General features: G+C 37.4%; 2 protein-coding genes across 2 annotated transcripts in view; one reads left to right on the top strand and one right to left on the bottom strand.

Annotated features, from left to right (window-relative positions):
• The window catches only part of calb2b (calbindin 2b), an 11,080-nt gene extending 10,955 nt beyond the window's left edge, over positions 1-125 (top strand). Inside the window, exon 11 of the mRNA XM_084109050.1 lies at positions 1-125. This exon is cut by the window's left edge and continues 462 nt beyond it. The gene's annotated coding sequence lies outside the window, so the exon portion shown is untranslated.
• A 2,834-nt stretch (positions 126-2,959) lies between these two features.
• Positions 2,960-21,631, bottom strand: gba2 (glucosidase, beta (bile acid) 2). The gene is made up of 17 exons (XM_084109523.1): positions 21,279-21,631; positions 19,970-20,220; positions 17,680-17,771; positions 17,479-17,594; positions 16,724-16,942; positions 13,326-13,565; positions 12,497-12,753; positions 10,936-11,061; positions 10,120-10,304; positions 8,995-9,099; positions 8,734-8,841; positions 8,455-8,606; positions 8,214-8,320; positions 5,911-6,053; positions 5,583-5,698; positions 3,726-3,917; positions 2,960-3,638 (listed from the first exon to the last, which is right to left on the bottom strand). The coding sequence occupies exons 2-17, from the start codon at positions 20,158-20,160 to the stop codon at positions 3,420-3,422; spliced, it is 2,568 nt and encodes an 855-aa protein (XP_083965649.1). The 5' UTR covers positions 20,161-20,220; positions 21,279-21,631; the 3' UTR covers positions 2,960-3,419.
• Between the last annotated feature and the right edge of the window lie 151 nt (positions 21,632-21,782).

Genomic DNA, 21,782 nt, shown 5'->3' with positions numbered 1-21,782 from the left:
CATTTGTTCTCTTTCCAATCTCTCATATCTCCTTTTTTTTGTGATGGGCTGTAGACTGTTCTGTTTTGCCAACACTGCTAAAAGAGTAACTGAAATAAAGATCAGATAAGACATTTTACCATCAATACTGTCCTGCTTTCTTTGCTCTAAACCATCTGTCCTGCTTTTTCTTTACATTTAGGACCATTTCCATATTTTTAGGCTATATTTTGTTAGGTACCATTAACGCCCCCAATATATTTAATTATAACTGAAGTTTCTGTTATGGAAGCAGATCATGGTTATAATGGGCACCTATTAACATAGTTTGGATGTGCCGGCTTCTCAGGCGCACTGTGATCTCATTTTCCATTTAGATAAATCCAAAAGCAGCGAACTTATCTTTGTGGGCCTGCAAGTAAAGGCACACATCCGCATCTTCAAGCCAAAGCGAGCGCAGGAGCACAATGAAGTGTTTAGAGCTTATCTTTTTAATTTTCATGGTACGAATGTTCTTTGTGCTTCATTAATCTCTCATACAGGATAGAATAGGACAAGGATTGTGGTGATGAGACAGTTTTCTTGGCTTTGGTTTCACCCTGAATATCCTCCACAAAATTCGAAAGGTGCCATTTTTATGCTTGTCCTGTTGGGATCACATAGGTCTACATTTTATTAGGGCCTATTTTTGTATTATATTACTACAGTGTTTGTGTTCTAATGTTCAGGCAAGGTTCTGTCAGAGTTATGAACATTATTCTAGTAACGTTAATAGAACTTTAATTCAAAATGATCTGGGGCCAGTTGCATAAAGTCAGTAACATGAAATCGTAGATTAGTCTAATTTGATACCGAACAGTAAGACTGATTACCCCTAACTAACTGCTAGTTGGTCAAAGTAGTTCTTAAGACTTTAAGACATTAAGTCTTAACATAATGGCTATGTTTATGCAACTGGCCCATAATGTTCTCAAAACGTCAACACAACATTAACATCAGCATCGTTTTTCTAATGTTCATCTAACATTTTTTAAATGTTACAACTTTCAGGATTTTCAGAAATTAATCAAAAAGAACATTCCCATTATGTTTGCAAAATTATAAAATGTAATGTTCCTTTAACTTTCGCATAATCCCCAAAAAACGTTTTTAAAACTTTCTGCCAACATTAAAAATATGACAAAACATTAATGTTATATATTTTTGTTAGTTGGGAATCCACCTATTAAATAGATGTAGATCAAGGTGGTGTTTTCATACTGCTAATGTGATAATATTGTTTCGCGTTTTTTGTTTTGTGAAATTTGTGATGGTTCCTCTGCCACTCTCTGACTAGCCCGTGTTACAGTACCTTGCGCAGTCTAGGAGGGCCATCAATTAAATATCAGCACACTCATATATTTTTTAACAAGAGTGTTTAAAATAAGACCTCTGTGTAGCATAGCTCTCTCTCTCTCACACACACACACACCGTGTGCACTTTAGCCGCCTCTCCTCTAGCACTCCAGAGAGACAGAGCACTCAGGACTGAATGAGTTCTACAGAGATCTCCATCAAACAGATTGGAAGGCTCAAGATAGACCTCTAGTGGCTGAAACCAAAACACTTTCATTAGCACTCTGGTGTTATGAAGGCATGCTTGTCATGTTCGCCATGGTTTCCATGCTGTTTTTGCACGCTGTATTATGGTCCAAAATTTACTTCTGTAATTATTATCTTATAAACTGTTATCTTTTTTTTATTTTTTATTATCTTTAGATGCAAGCTATTGGAATCATTAAATAGATTGTACTCTAAGAATTATGGCCTGGGTTCCCAATCTTGGCATCATATTTGTGATAACTCTAGACTAGGAATCATAATTTAAAAAAAGTTGATTATAAAGTTCATAAAGTTTCATAATTTTCATTCCGCAAGGCTATGCAGAGTTGTAGACAGACAGCCATGGAGGGCCCAAAAACAACAAGCAGTAGCCTTTTACAGTTCCTCCTGAACCAAAACAACAAGCTTACATTGCATTCACGGCATGTCATAACCATAATTGCAAGATAGTAACCCATGACGTTCTGTTAATGTCCTCAGACTCCGATTTATGCCTTTCTATGTCAACACTATCAATGCCGAAATAAATCTGAAGCAGTCAGGTGGTAAAAGTAAGAGCTCTGTAAGTTGTTTACGTTCATTATTATTGTAATGTTATGTGCTTTGAGACATGAGGTAATTTAAAGCTGTCTCTCCTGACTCTGGCTGTGTTCATGTGTTTTGAAGGAGGCGTGGCTTTGGAGACGCTCTGAAGGCAGGGTGGGATCTCATGCTTTCAAAGCTAGCTTGCTATTGCTAGTCTCTCTGAAATTGCCAACCCTACCTTTAACCTAAACAAAATTGAGAAATGTTGCATTGGCAACAAGCTGAAATAAAGTAAGTTCTTGTTTATTTTATTTCGAGTAATAAATGTGTTTATAACCCTGCTTGGAAGTCCTATTTCATTGTGACATTCTAAAAAGTAATTTTTGAAGGGCATAAAGGGATTGTTACATTTTGAAATATAACAATTCATTTTAAATTGTAATATTTCACAATATTACCACTTTGACTATTTTTGATCCAATAAATGCAGCCTTGGTGAGAATAAGAGATTCTTTCAAAATCACTGAAAGAAACTTACCGACCACAAATGTTTGAAAGGTAGTGTGCATTGCTGTGGCTTCCCTAAAAGGTCACAAAGGGGAATTCACTTCCAGTCATTAATTTAAATCACACACTAAAGCCAAGCTTGTGCTTCTCGGGGTTTTGCGTTTGATTTTAACTTTGGCCAGCACCATTTCCTTACCACCAGAACTTTTAAATACTGTAGAGAAAATAAATGCCTAATGATGCATTTAATGAAAAAGTGAATCTGATGTAGGTAAACATTCATTCCAATTTACTCAATTATATATCTATTATAATTCTGTAGAATAATGTACAGGACTGACTCAAATCCTCAGATGGATGATTTATGACACATACAATGACAGCTATTTAAAAAAAAAACAGCAGTCCTTTCTTCAAGTATTCTATAAAGTATTCCCATAATAGAAATACAAATATACAGTGAAAATTATATAGAATCATGCTCTAACTACTCGATTCAATGTCCCTACACACTATATCATAATGAACAGCATGTCAGTTCACTGAGACAAAGTCTTTACACTTTACCATTTGTAAAATTATAATTTACTTTTTTGCTACACAGAAGGATTGTGGTAAAGCTTATGCACATTTTCAGTGGAAAAGTAAGCTTTACAAAATAATGGAATTAGGTTCTGTGTGAACCAATGGTGCACGATGACATTACATCCAAAGCTCTTTTGCAGTCTTTTAAAGTTCAAAATGCAAGGATTAAGAGGTCACTTTATTATGGAGGCTCGACAGTGCAAGTTCCCTTCAGCTCCAGCTCAGTCCTGTCCCACATCTTTATCAGTGGTTTCGTTGTGGTTTGGTCGATTGCTCAGAGCAAGCTGCATTGCCCAGATGGTCAGAGGCCTCATATACGCGAGAGAGCGGTAGATGCTTTTCTCACAGTATGCTTCGGGAGTCTGGAAGGCCATTCCCATTCTCTCCCATACAGCACGGTAACAGCCTTCTGCAGTGCGCAGACCCTCATCCACCATGCCCTGGGAGATGCCGAGAGATGTATTAAGAGATAACCGAAAGGTTCACTTAATCTGAAACCTGATGATATGACCTGAGGTTTGACTTACCTCGTGTATCATTGTAGCTGCCAATCCGTACACTACTCCCACCCACACCTCATCTGATTGGACACTGGAACGATCAGGAACACCTTCTGGTCTCATCCCATTCACTGCACCCATCTGCCCGCCTGCAAAGCTCATAACATTGAGGTCAAACACTGACTTCAATGCACTACGGATTTTCTCCTTGGGAAAAGCCTGCACAGAGAAATGGATGTAAAAAAGGTATAATTTTGTATAACATAAATAAATATACACATTCTTTAAATCAAAGAAATCAATACTTTTATAAAGCAAGGACGCATTAAACATTTATAATGTTACAAAAGATTTTTGTTCTTCAGAGTTTAGCTGCATCCCAATTCAGAGGCTGCATCGTTCGAAGTCTGAATGTGTCACAGCGGCACGGCGAAGGCTGTCCCAATTCGAAGGCTCCTTCAATGCGTCGGCATACAAATGCGTCCTTCGTATCCTGGACCACATAGGATTGGATCCTTCGCAGTCTAACTTATCCCAAGATTCATTGCACACCGAATGATTTTTTTGCATTAAATCACTTGATTGTCCTTTTAAATGTAAGAATTGGGTTTAAACTTACTTGAATATCTAACGATACAAATGCAAAAATTAAAGGTTCAAATGTTGACATATCTTACTAAGATGCAATTTTATGAAGTTATACTCTTTATTATGTACATAAATGGACCAAGGTGAACATATTTAGACAGGTTGTGATCCTTGTTTTGTTTTTAGACAGTTGAATATAACTTTCCAAAAAGTCCAGTACAAACGTTACTGCCACTCATCAACGACAGCTGTGACAGTTGCTAGGCGACAATAACAATCCTCCATACGCTAGACTGTCCCATTTAACAACACTCGATTCGACCTTCGCGGCCTTTGAAGGATGCAGCCTCTGAATTTGGACACAGCTCCTCTGTTCATCAAAGAATCCTGAAAAAAAACTGTCTCTCTATTTTCACAGTTCATTAAGCAGCACAACCATTTTCAACTGTGAGGATTATAGTATTCATATATGTTTCTTGAGCACCAAATCAACATATTAATGATTTAATGATTTCTGGAGGATCATAATGGCTGCTGAAAATTCAGCTTTGCCATCAGAGGAATAAATTACATTTTACATGCAGTCTTGGTGAGCATGAGAGACTTCTTATGTCGAACACTAGTGTAAATTGTTGTTTATATTTACATATAAATTGAAATTGTTGTTTATTGTTAGCACATGACAGCTAATACATTTATGTCAAAGCATTGAACCGTATTTTAAAGATTATCATTACTTCTTATGGTGAGTCCCCCTGTGGTGAAAATCAAGTTTTGAATGTTGTTTATATGTCTATGTGGTGTTTTTAATATGCTTTAAGACAAACCATGTGCAAATTCATCAGTCAACATTATTGCTGAGTATTTTCTCCTTAAAACTGCAGTGAACTAAAGACAGTCTCAAAAACGTGGTTTGAAATCGCCGGTGTTTCTTATGTCAAAAACATGTTGTGACCAATCACGTCAACATGCGGGCGGGCTTCAGCGTATCATTACTATGCTCTGAAGCAGAGGGGTCTCAAGAGAAGCAACATCTGGTGCGAGTGAGTGGAGGCAGGGACTAATTTGCATATTCATGATTCCGCTTATACTAAATGAAGCAAGGGTGTGGAGTAACATTCAAGCTATTTTAAGGCATGAAGAATTTATCACAGGATTTTTTTTTATTTAAATATGTCATTTTGGTGAACAAAGATGAGTTTTAAGAGATAAAATGATTGACTGCAGGGGGACTTTAAATGAAAACAAAGTGGTAAATATACAAACAAATGTTTGTAAAATCTTTCTCAGACTGACCTGGTAGTCATCGTCCCCAAGTCCAGATGCCCTGAGGAACCACTGGCCTGCACACTGGTCAGACATTACACTGTTGGACAGACTCTGTCCACTGCTGTCATAATTGTAGTATTTGCCTGTTAGAGAAAGAGAAAGACATTCCACAGGGGGGAAATTTAATTAATGTTGTTGGAAGACTAAATGTTTTATTCAAAGTCATATTCTCTTTCCAAATGATACCTCAGTATAGAAACAGATCTAATGGAAGACAAGGAAGGATGAGGATAGTTTTTAACAAAAATGGAAAATTACAGTTAGTTTAAATAGCCCTGTGTCTGCTTACACTCACCATTCCACAAGAGTTTGTCAAAGGCTGCGCTTCCTCTTTCTAAAATATCTCTGTAGCGCTGATAAACAGACTCGCAATTCAGCACACGTGCCATTTTACACATCATGCACACTGATGCCAGCCACAAACCTCCACAGTATGCGCTGGAAGAGCAGAAACACAGGTGTTACTTGAGCTGCTACACCGGACATAACAAAACTTGTGCCACGATACAGGTTTTTAATATGCAATGTAAAAATAAAAACCATATAGTTTAAAGGAACACTCCACCGTTTTTTGAAATAGGGCTTATTCATATTCTTTCATACATTTAGATAGGTGGGTAAATGCATTTTTGTCTCAGTGCATGCATTGTTTTAGTTTGACAGGGTTGGCGCTAGCTTAGCTTAGCACAATGAATGGAATCCTTTGTTGCCAGCTAGCATGTCCTGAGTAAAAGTGATAAAAAAAAAAAAACCCACGTAATTACTTCTTGTGGCCTGCGTATTCACAACGAGTACAAATAGCGATGCAGATTAACACTAGGCGATTTCTTAGGCAGATATTGACTTGGGACTATATTATGGGGAAGCACAGGCGAAGCACGGCTAATTAGGCGAAGCACTGCTACTTGGGCGCAGACATATCACGCAACACATGAAATCCCACGACTTCTGTCAAGATACCGGTGTGCAAGGAGTCAAAACACAGAAGAAGAACACGCGTGATCTGCACCAAGTGTCTTCGCTTTTGGATTGTTTTTTTTGAGAAGTTACAGCAAACATGGTAATTATCTGCGTAGCAAAAGGTTGTGAGAACAAGCAAAGGACATACACGAATGTAATGTTTCACAGAATTCCATCGAATGTGGAACTGAGAAATAAATGGCTAGCTGCTCTGGAGATCTGTACTTCAACGCCTCTTTACAAAATCAAACAGTATCGTGTTTGCAAAGAGCATTTTGCACCGGAGGACTAAGTTACTTTGAAAAAATGGAATATGGGCCCAGAAAGACGGTACTACGTCTGAAACATACGGCTGTCCCCATCCCATCTATTTTCAAAGCACAGGCAGAACAAAGTGCACATGTAAGTTGTCTTTTATTACTCTTCCTTATGTTAATCTGTGTCTTTATTCGGTTGTAAGATAGATGCTGAGAAGCTGTATATAGACTACGGTTCAAATAACGTTAGCCTCCTCTAGTATAACCTCATGTTGAATTCAACCTGTTTAGCATGAACAACCAAACTAAAATAAAAATCGCTGTTATCGTTACCTGTAAAATGAAATGACTGAGGGCTAAATTAGCTATATTTCTCTCACCGAGTTAGGCTCAGGAGTTTTAGTATAACTACTATGAGGAGAAGGCTACAAGCAGTTTACTATACATGTGTCATGTTTAAAATAATCACTTACTCTGTGGACAGCTGTCCATTTGGTCCATTCGGCGTGGGGCGTTTTTTCCAGTTCACTTTATCACACCGGAAAAAAAAATCGAGTACTGCCGGATGGATCAGCACCGTGAAATCCTCGGTAGCTGTGACACAACTGCGGGCACGCTCATCTTGATCTGACACGTTGAGCCTGGTTATCGATGGCAGTAACTTGTCCCACTCGCCACAGCACAGACACTCTATTTCAGTCGGCATATTCCCCCACATTCACACCACCAGTTCGTGTTGGCTCTCATCCTCACGTCCTCGGGCTGTTGAGCGATCGCAACCTCCGCCTGTCGTTCTATTTCCACTCATTTTCTGTAAACTCTTGTATATAGGTATGGTTCTGGCTCACACAAAATCAGCCATGTTCATCGCCATTCATGTACTGTAGGGAAAATAGCCAGGCAGCTACTATTCACACCGGTATGTTGGGATTTTATGTGTTGCGTGATATGTCTGCGCCCAAGTAGCAGTGCTTCGCCTAAGTAGCCGTGCTTCGCCTGTGCTTCCCCATAATATAGTCCCAAGTCAATATCTGCCTAAGAAATCACATAGTGTTAATCTGCATCGCTATTTGTACTCGTTGTGAATACACAGGCCACAAGAAGTAATTACGTGTTTTTTTTAGTTTTTTTTATCACTTTTACTCAGGACATGCTAGCTGGCGACAAAGGATTCCATTCATTGTGCTAAGCTAAGCTAGCGCCGACCCTGTCAAACTAAAACAATGCATGCACTGAGACAAAAATGCATTTACCCACCTATCTAAATGTATGAAAGAATATGAATAAGCCCTATTTCGAAAAACGGTGGAGTGTTCCTTTAAATATTCTGAGAAATGTAATCTTAAGAAATAAAATAAAATAAAATAAAATAAGTCCCAACCTGGGTCCTGTCACCTTCCATCCATCATATGTCTGGTCTGCATAGCCAGAATTTTCTATCAGCCCATCACCATCTTTATCGAACTTCAACTCTGTTTCCATGACTGTCTGAATAAAGCAGAATATCAGATGTTTGAGTAATGTGTCCTAAAGCACTTAGCGTTTGACAAGCGCCTCTACATTTACATATACAGAAGATATGATGCTGTACAAACTACTAAAATAAAACACAAACAACTCACCTGGCATATAGGCCACATGTCCTTCAGATACTGCTCATCCTGGGTCAGGTGATAGTCTCGGAACACCTGAAGCACAAACTTCAAGTTCAGATCCTTCCAGTCGGCTGTATCGTGGATCAAGTAAGCATTGACACGAACCCATGGCTCATCATCTGTTTCCACAAGGAAAAAATTAAATGAGGTTCAAGATTATTACAATTTTTATTTTAGGTTATTTCTCTTTCTGTCTTTTCCATATGCAACGTGTGAATTCATGGTCTCCTACAATGCACAACTCACCAGGGTCTCCAATGTCGTGAGGTACAACGCCCCGGGTCTTGACTGGGGAGTATCGGCCGTCCATTAGATTTAGTCTCTCTGTAGGGTCATGCTGAACGACACTACCAGCTGAATAAAAGAGAGAGAGATTTAAACAAACACAGAATGCAAAACAGAATGGGAATGCATCAACAAATTAATTTAAAATACAAAAAGTATGTTATTACTAATGAATTTGAATACTGTCTTCAATGTTATCAGAAAAATGGAAGCTTAGCTCACCAATCTCATACTGCAGACTCAGAGCCAGCTTGGGCCAAAGCATGATGAGAGCGAATGAAGCATAGAAGTGCACATCATACGTGTTATACATCCTATACTCCTGACCTGGGACAAGACAGTAAGAGACACAGAATTGATTTATTACATTGATTTAAACTTAAATGAACATTTAGGCCCTGTTTCACAGACAGGGCTTAGATTACGCCTGGATTGGGCCTTAGTTAAATTAGAGCATTTAAGTAGCTTTTTTAAATGTGTCTTAGAATACAATTTTACTGGTTTGCATCTTGAGACAAAACAATGGCATTTACATATTTTAGTGCAATTTCCTTTCAGTTAAAACAGCTCAAACATGCATTTTAGTCCGGGACTAACTTAAGTCTGGTCTGTGAAACTGGGCATGAGTGTACAATCAACTGAGATCTAAAGTATGAAAATTTGTTTGATTAGAACCAGTGTTGTAGTAATTAACTAATTAAAGTTCTTATTAAAGTTATAACTAAAACCATTAAAAAACGTTTTTGGTTTTTGAAATAAAGCTGAAATTAAATAAAATATAAATATTAGACAAAAAACTTAAACGAAAATTAGAAATGTTGCCTTGGCAACTAACAAATTAGTTTAAGTTGAAACACTAAAATTACTAAAACTGAAATAAAAATCAATCAAAGCTATACAGAAATATAAAAATACTAATAAAAACTAATAAAAATGACAAAAGCACGTAACAAAATGAAAAATACAATAATAGTCTATAAATAATACTAAAATAACACTTTTTAGAACCTAGCAGCCAACAGATTTACTCTTATTAATGCTAGTAATAATTTTTCATGACGACTTTTGGTTCCTAAATCAACCCCCGGTTTCACAGACTAGGCTTAAGCCTAGTACCAGACTAAAATGAATGTTTGAGCTGTTTTAACTGAAAGCAACTTGCACTTACATATCTTAAATTATGTCACATTTATAAAAGCTACTTAAATGGCCTAATTAAACTAAGGCCTAATCCTGGCTTAATCTAAGCCCTGGTCTAAGGTCGGTGAAACCGGGCCCAGATGTCATAAGCCTATTCTAAACAAATCTTGAGCTCAGTTTGCATTTTAAGGTAATGTTGAATGTTACCCTCTAGGTAAGCGAATCTGCCGTACTCCTTGACAACTTCAGGCTGGGCTGGAAGCCCCCCATCCTCAGGACGAAGCCCACCGCTGATATCAGCATCCTCTGGAAGCTCCACCCACACAGTTCCACCATCCACAACAAAGTAGAGCTCATTAAACAGAGCAGATTTATACCAAGCAGGAAGAGACCTAGAAGAACAAAGTGTTTAAGGCTACCAGTGACTGATATATTTTAATAATGACAAATGAAAAACACACAAATTAATCTTGAAATAAATTAAGTGAACATTTATTTCACACAATATTTAGTAAACGTGCTTTGTCCAATGACGGGGCTGCAAGGCAATTTTAAAACTGAGTCAACAAAGAGTTTTGCCAAGCTGGCATGGATATCGCTGATACTGCTAATCTCAAATTGGCCAAATATCAATAGATGAATCAGCCTAGCAACTGAATATAATAGCTGCTTTATGCTGAAACAAAGATGGACACTCAGAATTAGTATATTGCATGTGACTAGGGCAATACCACTCAAAAAACACACATTTCATTCTATATGAAGTGCACTCAACAAAAGTATGGGGACTGGTGAAACAAAACAAATAATATGCACAAAATGGCATATAAGGGTTGCTCTTGTCTATGAACATAACAGATAAATAGTAATCAAATCAATTCACAGGAAAGACAGCTTGCTTACACACAGTCTTTTGTAAAGAGTCACACAAATCAGCCGTGGGTAACTTGATTAACTGACAGCGCACGCTATTATTACGCCATCACGCTTGAAATATTTCATGGGGAAATGACATTTCTTTACCCGTCCTGTAGAATCGGCCTCTGCCACTCATCAATGCTCTCCTCCCATTTACTGTAGTGTGTGAGGGCGTAGTGAGACAGAGACGGGGCAGCGTCTCCTTTGGTGCCATAATAACGTGTGTATCTCCTGAAACAAACAACATACACACCCTATTATTACTTCATAGCATTTCATCATCTCAAATGAAATTATGTATTGCATAAACAAACTGAGACATATTTCTAGGACCATTAAGATCGTCATATAACAATTAAGCACATTTCCCCCAATTCCCATTATTGTAATGCAATGAAGTCTCATTCTCATTAACGTAATGCAAACAAAAGTAATGACATATTTTTTTAATTAGTAGTATTTATGCATCATTGTCTCCTGGGTTCTCTGAGATTAAACAAATCATCATTGCTGCTCTTATATGAATTCGTAAGGAGCACAAACTGTGACCCTTCAGAATTTTCCTGATGTTTGCTGAGCTCACTTTATGACTGATGATGAGTGTCTCTTCCTTTCATGAAGCTTGTGAATAATGAAGCTTCTTTCTATGTCAAAGCCACTTCCTTTTAAAAATCTCTTGAAATTGCTCAAGTGTTGTTTCCTTTTGAAACATGAAGCATGGACGAGACATATCAAAGTGTTTGTGCCTTGATTTAAGACATTAGTTATTTTTTACACCCTCAGTTATTTCACCAATATTTTTTCTCAGTTAAGAGAACAACCGTAAACCAATAATGTATGTATCTGCTAAAAGTCCATTTTGTCTACATTTAGGACTATACTGGGACATATAGCCATTTATTTGAAATTGAATGTTTTTGTAACAATGCAAAGTCTTTACTGCCACTTTTGATCAATTTAATGCATCCTTGCTGAATAAAAGTATTAATATTTTTTTTGAAACTTACAGACTCCAATTTTTTTTTTTTACTTTTAGTGTAAATGGATTAAAATATCTTTTCCATAATAAAAAATATTTTTATTATAAAATATTTAAGGGTTTTTTATTACCCTATTTAAGGGTCTTTAAATAGGGTATTTAAAGAAGCTTTGACCTGATAGACCATATTTCTGTTAAGGTTAAACATTCTTGTGCTTAATAAACATCAAATGCCATCTCTGTGACATGCAATTTTCACACACACTAAAAAAAAAGAAAGACATCAGTATGTCCAAGGTAACCTGATCCATAATGTGTACAAAGTGAATGACAGAAAGATTAGAGAGCAGATAAAAGAACAAACACAAGCGAGTTTTGTCACCATATGTTGGAGACACCGAAAAAACAACAGTGAAAATAATGCAGTTTATTTTAATCATTAAAATATTTATACATCATGGTCTTATTCATCTGGATTCTCTGAACTGAAATAATTTCCCCCTGCACGACTTAATGCTGTTTGCATAAAAAATTTACAGTTGTTCACTTCTCAGAAAATGGTCCAAAAAATATTGATGACTCATGTTTTTGAGTCCACATTTTTTGTCCAATAATATGATCATAACTGTAATGTATTAATAAGCTCCGTGAACGGAAGGGATTTATAATTTGTCCATATACACATACCTGACATACATTCTCTCTCTGGAGCCAAATGTAATTTTAGGCATATCCCAGGCCAAACTGAACTCCACACGGTTGTGTTGGTTAGCAGGCACCGAGCAGCTCACAGCCAGGGCTGCCGCCACTTTCTCCCCTTTCTTTGTGGGTGTGCTGGAGTCCTTAGGCGAGTCGAGCCGTCCATCTGTCATGAGGTCACTCCACAGATCACTACAGGTTCCCTTTGGGCTAAACGCTGTCTGGTGACTGATCTCTTGGTCAGACTAAAATAAAGTGAAACATTAAATAATAAGGGGAAGTACAACAACTGTCTCAAAACCTAGTGAGCTACCTAGCCAGACAGATTTTAAAATACAGTTCACCCAAAACATTTCATTCTGGCATAATTTGCTCACCCTTAATGTTGTTACAAACCTGTATGACTTTCTGTCTTCAGTGGAACATGAAAGATTATTTGAAGATTGTTTTATATCTAAAATGACAGTCAATGGAGTCTAAAACAACACTGGAATCCATTGACTTTCAAAAGAAGACTTATCTTTTTTGTGTGTTTCACAGCAGAATGAAATGCAGTTTGGAACTGTAATTAACAGTTTAAGCTGTCTTTAAAGTGGCTATATATTTGCATAGTTTAATGTGGTGAACCACAGCAATCAGTCAACTTAATAATACTCTTATTTGCACAGGGACACAGGACCACACTGTACAGCAAACTGATGGTGGAACCAGTTTGGCAGAGTACATTTGTCTGTGCACTCCTTATAACAGAGTTGTTTTCTTCTAGCGTTTACTACAAGCAAAACCTGCTGCTTCTAGATTTACAATGATGCATTACCTTCTCTCTTGCAGCTATACACAGAGTGTAAGGGTTGACAGGCGTCTGGTGATGTAGTAAAACCCCAGACACAGATTCTCCCTCTTTTTCAAGGTGAAATGGTTCATTCCAGTGGCCCCCCATCTTATCGTCTTCATGGCCCGACCCATTAACCATCGTGAACATGATGGAAACATCAAGAGCGTAGTCATTCTTATTCTCAATGTCCCACACAAACACAGCCACAGGAAGACTGGAGTCCTGAAAAAGACAAAAAGAGATTAGTTTTGAAACAGCAAATTTGGTGGATTAAACAGTAAAAAAAAAAAAAACAACTCACTCACACACATACCATTTTAATCAATCAAATGTGCTGTTTCAAAACTAATCTCATTGTTTGTATGTATTTCACAATATTACTGAAGAAGAGATTAGTTTTGAAACAGCACATTTGGGTTACTAGAATATAAAAAATGTTTTTTTCCTGGTTCAGTCTATTTTAAAATGCAATTTATTCCTGTAATGACAAAGCTGAATTTTCAGCATCATTACTCCAGTCTTCAGTGTCACACGATCCTTCAGAATTCATTCTGATGTGCTGATTTTGTACTCAAGATTTTTTTTTTTTATCAATGTTGAAAACAGTTGTGCCGATTTATATTTTGTGGAAAGTGCGATACATTTGTTTCAGGATTCTTTGATGAATAGAAAAGAACAGCATTTATTTGTAACATAATAAATGTCTTTACTGTCACTTTTACGTCATTGCTGAATAAAAGTATATATTTATAATATATTTTAGTACTGTCAAATCGATTAACATAAAGGTTTGTTTATATAATATACTGTATGTGTGCATGTAAATATTATTAGATTTATATATATATATATACAGTGCAATGCATAAGTGAATACACCCATGCTAAAGTTGACTAAAAAGAGGAATAAAAAATCATATTTTGGAAATTGAACTTAATGCCTTAATTTAAAAAATTAGGAAAAATCCAACCTTTAAGGACACCAATTTTCTTTGTGAATGAATAATGTATCGTAAATAAATAAATGTTCTTCCTTAAAATACATGGTGCATAAGTGAGTACACCCCTATGTTAAATTCCCATAGAGGCAGGCAGATTTTTATTTGTAAGTATTTTTTTTATTTTATTTTTAGGATACTATGCATCCTGATAAAGTTCCCTTGGCCTTTGGAATTAAAATAGCCGCACATCATCACATAGCCTTCACCATACCTAGAGATTGGCATGATTTTATTTCAGTTAGCCTAAAAGCTAGTTTGATTTGCATTGAGAGATGATCTTATGGAAAGTACTCCATGCCAATCTCTAGGTATGGTGAAGGCTATGTGATGATGTGGGGCTATTTTAATTCCAAAGGCCAAGGGAAGTTTATCAGGATGCATAGTATCCTAAAAATTAAAAAAAAAAAAAATACTTAAAAATAAAAATCTGCCTGCCTCTATGGGAATTTAACATAGGGGTGTACTCACTTATGCACCATGTATTTTAAGGAAGAACATTTATTTATTTATGATACATTATTCATTCACAAAGAAAATTGGTGTCCTTAAAGGTTGGATTTTTCCTAATTTTTTAAATTAAGGCATTAAGTTCAATTTCCAAAATATGATTTTTTATTCCTCTTTTTAGTCAACTTTAGCATGGGTGTATTCACTTATGCATTGCACTGTATATGTGTGTGTGCGTCTGTGTGTGTGTGTGTATATTTATATATATACATACACACACACACACACACACACACACATATATACAGAATACACACACAATTGCACATATACAGTTGCAATCGAAATTATTCAACCCCCACTGCAAATCAGGTTTATTGGCAACATTTACAGACTTTCAGTTGTTTGCAAATAACAAATCAAACAAAAGTCATTAAAATAGCTCAACACAACAAATGTTTCAAGTGGTTTCCCCAAATTCAATTGAAAATGCAACTTTTAATGACTTCTGCAGTCTCAAAATTATTCAACCCCTTTATGGCAACCATCTTTAGTACTTAGTAGAACACCCTTTTGCTGTTATGACCTGCTGCAAACAAGATGTATTACCAGACACCAGCTTCTGGCAGCGTTTCTGAGGAATCTAAACCCATTCCTCATGAGCAATGGCCTCCAGTTCAGTAATATTCTTGGGTTTGCGTGCTGCAACCACCTTCAAATCCCACCAGATATTTTCTATGGGGTTCAAGTCAGGTGACTGATGGCCACTGTAGAGTCTTCCAGGACTTCTTCTGTAACCAAGCCTTGGTGGAATTTGAGATATGCTTGGGATCATTGTCCTGTTGGAAGGTCCAATGATGCCCAAGCTTCAGCTTCCTCACTGATGGCATGACGTTTTCTCCTAGGATTTCCTGATACTTCAATGAATCAATTTTGCCTTCCACACACTGAAGGTTTCCAGTGCCAGAGGATGCAAAGCAGCCACAGAGCACCACAATGCTGAACTGTAGACAGTGTTCATTTCAGCATATGCTTCATTCTTCTTCCTCAAGACATACCGCTGATCCAGAGGGCCGAAAAGTTCCAATAGTTTTGTTTAATCGCTCCACAGAAAAGAATCCCAAAACCTCTGTGGCTTATTTATATGAATTTGAGCAAATTGGAGCCGACTTTTCTTGTGCTTTTTGGTCAATTAGTGGTGTACGTCTTTGAGTTCTGGCATGCGTTTAGTACGCGCCTTACTGTGCAAGCTGAAACCTCAGTGCCTGTTGCCACCAAGTCTTGCTGCAGGTCTTCTGGAGTCACTCGAGGGTTTTTCTGAACCTGCCTTCTCAGAAAACTAGTTGCAGCCGTTGATAGCTTCCTTTTTCTGCCCCGTCCAGGTACCGTAACCACTGTTCCTTTAACTCTGAACCTGCGAACTATGCTTCCAACGGTGTCTCCAGGAACATTTAGTGCCTTCGCTATCTTTTTGTATCCTGTTTCTTTTTGGACCATTCTTTTGACTTATTTCTTACTTGCAGTCAAACGTGACACTCAACAAACCTAGCCAGTTCAGGTATTTCATGTTTTCTAGCTCAAGCACAACTGGTGCAATTATGAAGCCCTTGATTAGTTACATCAGGTGTGCTTAAGACAACACCTTTTTTTCAGATTTGTGGTGTTGAGATGGATTCTATTCAGGGGGTTATTAAAGTTAAGTTATTAAAAGTTGCATTTTCAGTTAAATTTGGGTAAACCACTTGAAACATTTGTTGTGTTGAGTTATTTCAATTACTTTTCCATACTTTGCAATGGGTTTGATTTGTTCATTGCAAACAGCTGTACTGTACAAGTCTGTAAATTTTTTTTTAAAAAATTATATATATTTTATGTATGTGTACACAATGTGCTTTAAATATCAAACACAGTCTTGCTGAAATATCAAACCCACCTTGTAGTCGTGAGGGATGACAGGTGACACCTGTCTGCAGGTGAGAGTGACGTTCTGGCCAGGCAGGTGGTAGACGGTCCAGGCTCGTGGGTACAGGGCATGGTAAAAGGCGTATTCACCACAATAACCCCAGTTCCAACCCTGAAGAGTTGGGGGTCGCTCTGTAGACAACACCTGCTGGTACACTGTCTGACCCCCCCTGCGCAGACATACTGTAAACTAGGACATAGAAGGGGTTAAAACAGACTTAAAATGAGTGAAAGAGAGATTTGAACACCTGCATATATGACAACACACACTTGCTCATATTGTGAAATATTATTACAATTTAAAATAAATGTGCAATCAGCAATTCAGCAATCAGCATCATTACTCCAGGCTTCAGTGTCACATGATCTTTCAGAAATCATTCTAATATGCTGATTTGCTTCTCAGGATACAGTTGTTATTATTATCAATGTTGAAAACAGTTGAGCTGCTTAATATTGATATGGAAACCATGATGTATTTTTCAGGATTCTTTGATGAATAGAAAGTTCAAAAGAACAGCATTTATTTGACATAGAAATTAAACATTATAAACGTCTTTACTGTCACTTTTAATCAACTTAATGTGTCCTTGCTGAAAATGAGAGAATTAATTTCTTATCAAACAAACAAATAAATAAATAAAATACAAAACTTACTGACCCTAAACTTTTGAAGAGAAGTATGACTTAAGTAGGTAATTTATTGGATCACAAACAGCCCTTTACCTGGTTAGCAATAACGGTTTTGTAATGGTACATTCCGGGATTTAGTTGCCAGCGGCAGAAATCCCCCCTCCATCCACGTGTAATACTGCCACCCCCAATGCCACCAAGAGGAGCACCTGCACAAAACACATCCTCCATTACATGAGGTCATTTTAAATTTTCTGTTATTGCTTTGATATTTCTGGTTGTCTTTGCACTTACCATAAATTTGTTTCAGTGGTAAAGCTCGAAACATATCAATAAAAGGAGCCTTCTTCTCAACCTGGGTCTTTTTGTACCACCATCTCAGATACCTGCTCAGACAAACATAAAGCAAGGATGAATTTACAAAACTGACCTTTACCCACAGACTTGGAGTGATATTAATGAACAGTGAAGATGGGTAACTGAGAGTTTTGTTGAATATAGTGACATGTAACTTTGACTTAAAATGTGCAGTAAGCGATTTCAGAAAACTGCTGTTGGAAGTGGACCAAGCACCACAACACACTTGTAGCCAATCAGTAGTAGGGGGCGTGTCCGCTCATGATGGGGGAGGAGAGAGAGTGAGCATCAAAATGCATGCGAGGGAACGCAAAGTCGCAAACAACGCACTCTTACGACGACCATATCTCTGAAAGACAACAGCGCTGTGTCGAACAGACGACAGATATGAATGCGTTTCCCAAAAGTATGCCTAAGTAGATCGTAGAACCACTGTCACCAATGGTCTCTACAATCAACTTAGCTCACGATGCTTTTGGGAAACGCAGCCCAGACCTGAATCAGCCTTTCGTGACATTTGAATTCTCCGGTGTAATGCGATCTCATGCAGAATGCAGAGCAGTGATTGGAGTAAACGAGTTTCTTCTCGTTAACAATGCGCACCGAACCGCTTAATGAACCGAGCCGCTCTGAGCCGCTGAAAATTGTTATCACAACAAGTCGCACGCACGCGCTTCATGAAACACAATGCTGACATATTTATTTACAATACAGCAATTTCTATTTAACGTTGGTACATCGTGCAACCTGTTTGTATGTGTGTGTCATTCATGAAACGTAAATTTAGCTGCAGCCAATAGTGACTGCGCGACCCTCCTCTTCCCAATCTGCGACCCCCAGTTTGAAAACCCCTGATCTACACTTTATTTTGCTTAGCTTCAACTATGATAAAGAGACATCCACTCTTCCATTGTGTATTCATGCATTTTGGGGGCGGAGCAACGAATGGAGGAGTGTGATTGTTTTGGTTGATTTCAAATATCAACAGTGTTCAATAATGATTCTCAGAAATCGCTTACTGCACCTTTAAATAGGACTTTATGTCACCACAACAATGTCAGTCCTAATAATTAACCTCTCTCACACATACTGTATACATACAACATTTCCCTTTAGTCCCTTTTAAACAACTCCATCCAACACTCATTCTTTTCTCTTGCTCACTCTCATGCTTTAATGCACACACAGCCGTTTTCAGTCGTCGCACTCGAGCACAATAGCGCTTAGAAACAGAGACTGATTCACACATACATAAAAGAGAAGATGGCATTGTGGGAAAGGCTGAAAAAAAGCTGTCAACTGTCTCTGCCCTGGAAAACAAAAAGTCACCATTGCTACTCTACTGACTGGAATTTATTTAATTATTATTCTTGTTATTATTAGTTTCTTTCCAGAAGTGCAACCTTCACCTACTATAGAAGGTTTTAATTTACGACTCAATACGATTATCACAGACGTTAGCTCTATGCTAGTGTGGATTGTGATTACTCAATCAAGTGTGGTAAAGGTTGAGCAACATGAATACAGTACTCATGACAGTTTTTGTGTCAATCATTAACATGGAATAAAACACCACACAGGGACAATATTGACTGAATGATTCAGTATTGCCAAAATGATTAACCATCTTCAGCTTCAGCGGAAAATTCCATGCAGCAATAGCGTGATGTTGGAGAAAAATGAATAGTGTACAATGATTACTACAACAAAATACAGTATCTAAACCCAGGCCAAAAGCGATCAGGCTGTTTATTACATTTAAAGGGAGGAACTTCATTAAAATGTATGTTACTGTGCAAGTCTAACTAGTTAGAGAGGACTAACTAACTATGTATTTTTTGGATGTAATGCAGTACATCATTGCATTACAGGACATCTCGAGTTTAACTAGTATGTGAGATGCAATACCATTCTTGCACAACAGAATGGGCTGTCCTCTTTTTACGAAGATGTTATCAGTTACCATAAAACACTGGTTGGTTAAATCAAGCTGACTGCTAAGAACAAAGAAGAGAAGGGTTTAGCAGAAAGCTGAGAAAAGAGGTCAAAATAGAACCACTTAACAACATTTCCAGTTCCTATTTCAACTATGTTAGAGTGCATAAGGCCTTTGAGATGTATAGAATGGTCTATTTCAGCAGCCTATGATGTGAACAATTAGTCTATTCTTTAGTAAATTGTGTTTACTATAGGAGAAACAAATTGAGACATGTCTTGTTAAACATACCTGACACCTAAAGAAATATGCTCGATCATGTTGGACAACGAGACATCTTTGGCTTGAAACGGTTTCCGCTTCTCTTTGAACTCGTGTGCCAGACATATCCGCCAGCCGTTCTTGGGGACACCAAATCCTGTTTCTGTAGAAACGTACCGGCTCATCAGCTCGGCTAGAGACGTGCTGTCATTTAAATCCATAGTTTGAAGCTCTGGGATCACCAGTCCAAACCAAAAGTGTAAAAATCAGCTCCCTAAATCCTTTGAAAAAAGGCAAAATAGATAGAAGTGTTAATTCATATAGGTTATTCCCTTTATTTAATGACACGTGGTTTGGTGACAAATCTAAAAATGACATTTTACCTACTGCATGGTGCAGGTAAGAGTAAAGATCACGTTTGATCTGCATGCACAGGTAGGTAATCTACATACGAACGCAAAGTTCACATAACACCTGGGTGACAGACGACAGAGCTAAGTTTCCAGCGACAACCACGTTCTGGAGATGTAATCTGATCCTTTTCTGTTCAATTAACTAACAATACCTTGACCTTTCCTTCATTTCACCCCTACTCCAGGCAAATCTAACCTATCATTTTTCTGTAAGGTACAATTCACCTGGCTAAATAAATAACATGTCCCTCTAAGCGTGTCTTGACATTCTCGACTGCACATGATTCAATGTCATGGCATGATATACTGCACTAAAATTCACTACAATAAGAATATTAAATAAATAAGAATAAACTAAAATACATATTATTAAAAATAATAATAATATATTATTATTAACTAATTTGAATTGAATATATATATAATCCATTTTTAATTCATGTTTTCTGCCCTTTACAAAAAAAAAAAATAACATTCCTCAAACCTCTGACACTTTTTTTTTTTAAGAATTGTAACCCTGATTCCATTCTGCTGTAGTTTTTCATACTTTCCAAAATTATTTTTTGTCTATTTAATTCTGTCATTACTTTCTAGAAATGCTCTAAATCACACAAACTATGTTTTTAAACATGTCCCAAACTCTGGTTAGTGTTGCAAAAATTGCAAACTCGCATACAGATTATTAAAAAAAAAAGTTTTATTATTTGGCCTACCTCCTGAGACAGACGATAATCATATTCTAAAGGCAAGCACTTTTACCATCCTTTCACTGTCTTTTTACTTATAAAAAAATAGTAAAACTTCATTTTCGGCCCTATTTTGAAAAACGTATCGCACACATACGATTTCCCATGCATTATTAATGCATTTCCCATTGTTATTATCTAACCCACGCTGTCCAGCGGAGCAGTGTAAACCTCTCTTACCCTTGCCTCCAGCTCCAACACCACCCAGGGGTCTGCGACGCGTCAGTGGCGAGCTGCACTTGTTTCGACGCTCGCCAGCATGACCGTGTCAGAAAAGCCACCCGGTGTCCCCGGTGCTGCTGTTCCACCTTCTTGCGGTTGGATCTTGGGACAATGTTTCAAAGTGAACAGCAAAAGCTAAGTTGTACAAACAAAGGCATGTATTTAGCATTTATAAGATTCCTGAAGTAAAAAACACAACATCTTATCCCGAACTACATATCCCGATCTCTTAAAAATGAACTGGTCAAAGCCCGAGATCAATTCCCAGTGATAGTTCAGTACAGTAGGGCCTTCTGTTGGCCTGAACCAATGAGTAAACACTCGGGGGAGTAACTTTCAGCAGTGTCGTCATCTCAGTATTTTACAAATAAACATAAACATTGTTCTGTGTATATTTGTCTCATAAGCCACGACGTGACTATTTAAACGATTAAACGTTACATTTTCCTTATTAGTTTTGTT

Source organism: Abramis brama, assembly GCF_963993115.1.
Source record: "Abramis brama genome assembly, chromosome: 3".
Classification (NCBI taxonomy): domain Eukaryota; kingdom Metazoa; phylum Chordata; class Actinopteri; order Cypriniformes; family Leuciscidae; genus Abramis; species Abramis brama.
This window is presented reverse-complemented; position numbering and strand designations above follow the sequence as displayed.

What these genes read in the sequence shown, in the direction of transcription:
- gba2 (XM_084109523.1), bottom strand. Translation starts at nt 20,160, where the DNA reads ATGGATTTAAATGACAGCACGTCTCTAGCCGAGCTGATGAGCCGGTAC. An exon ending in TCACGACATTGGAGACCCTG is followed by an intron (nt 8,607 to 8,733) that starts GTGAGTTGTGCA and finishes TTGTGGAAACAG; the next exon opens with ATGATGAGCCATGGGTTCGT. An exon ending in CAGCTACAATGATACACGAG is followed by an intron (nt 3,639 to 3,725) that starts GTAAGTCAAACC and finishes GGCATCTCCCAG; the next exon opens with GGCATGGTGGATGAGGGTCT.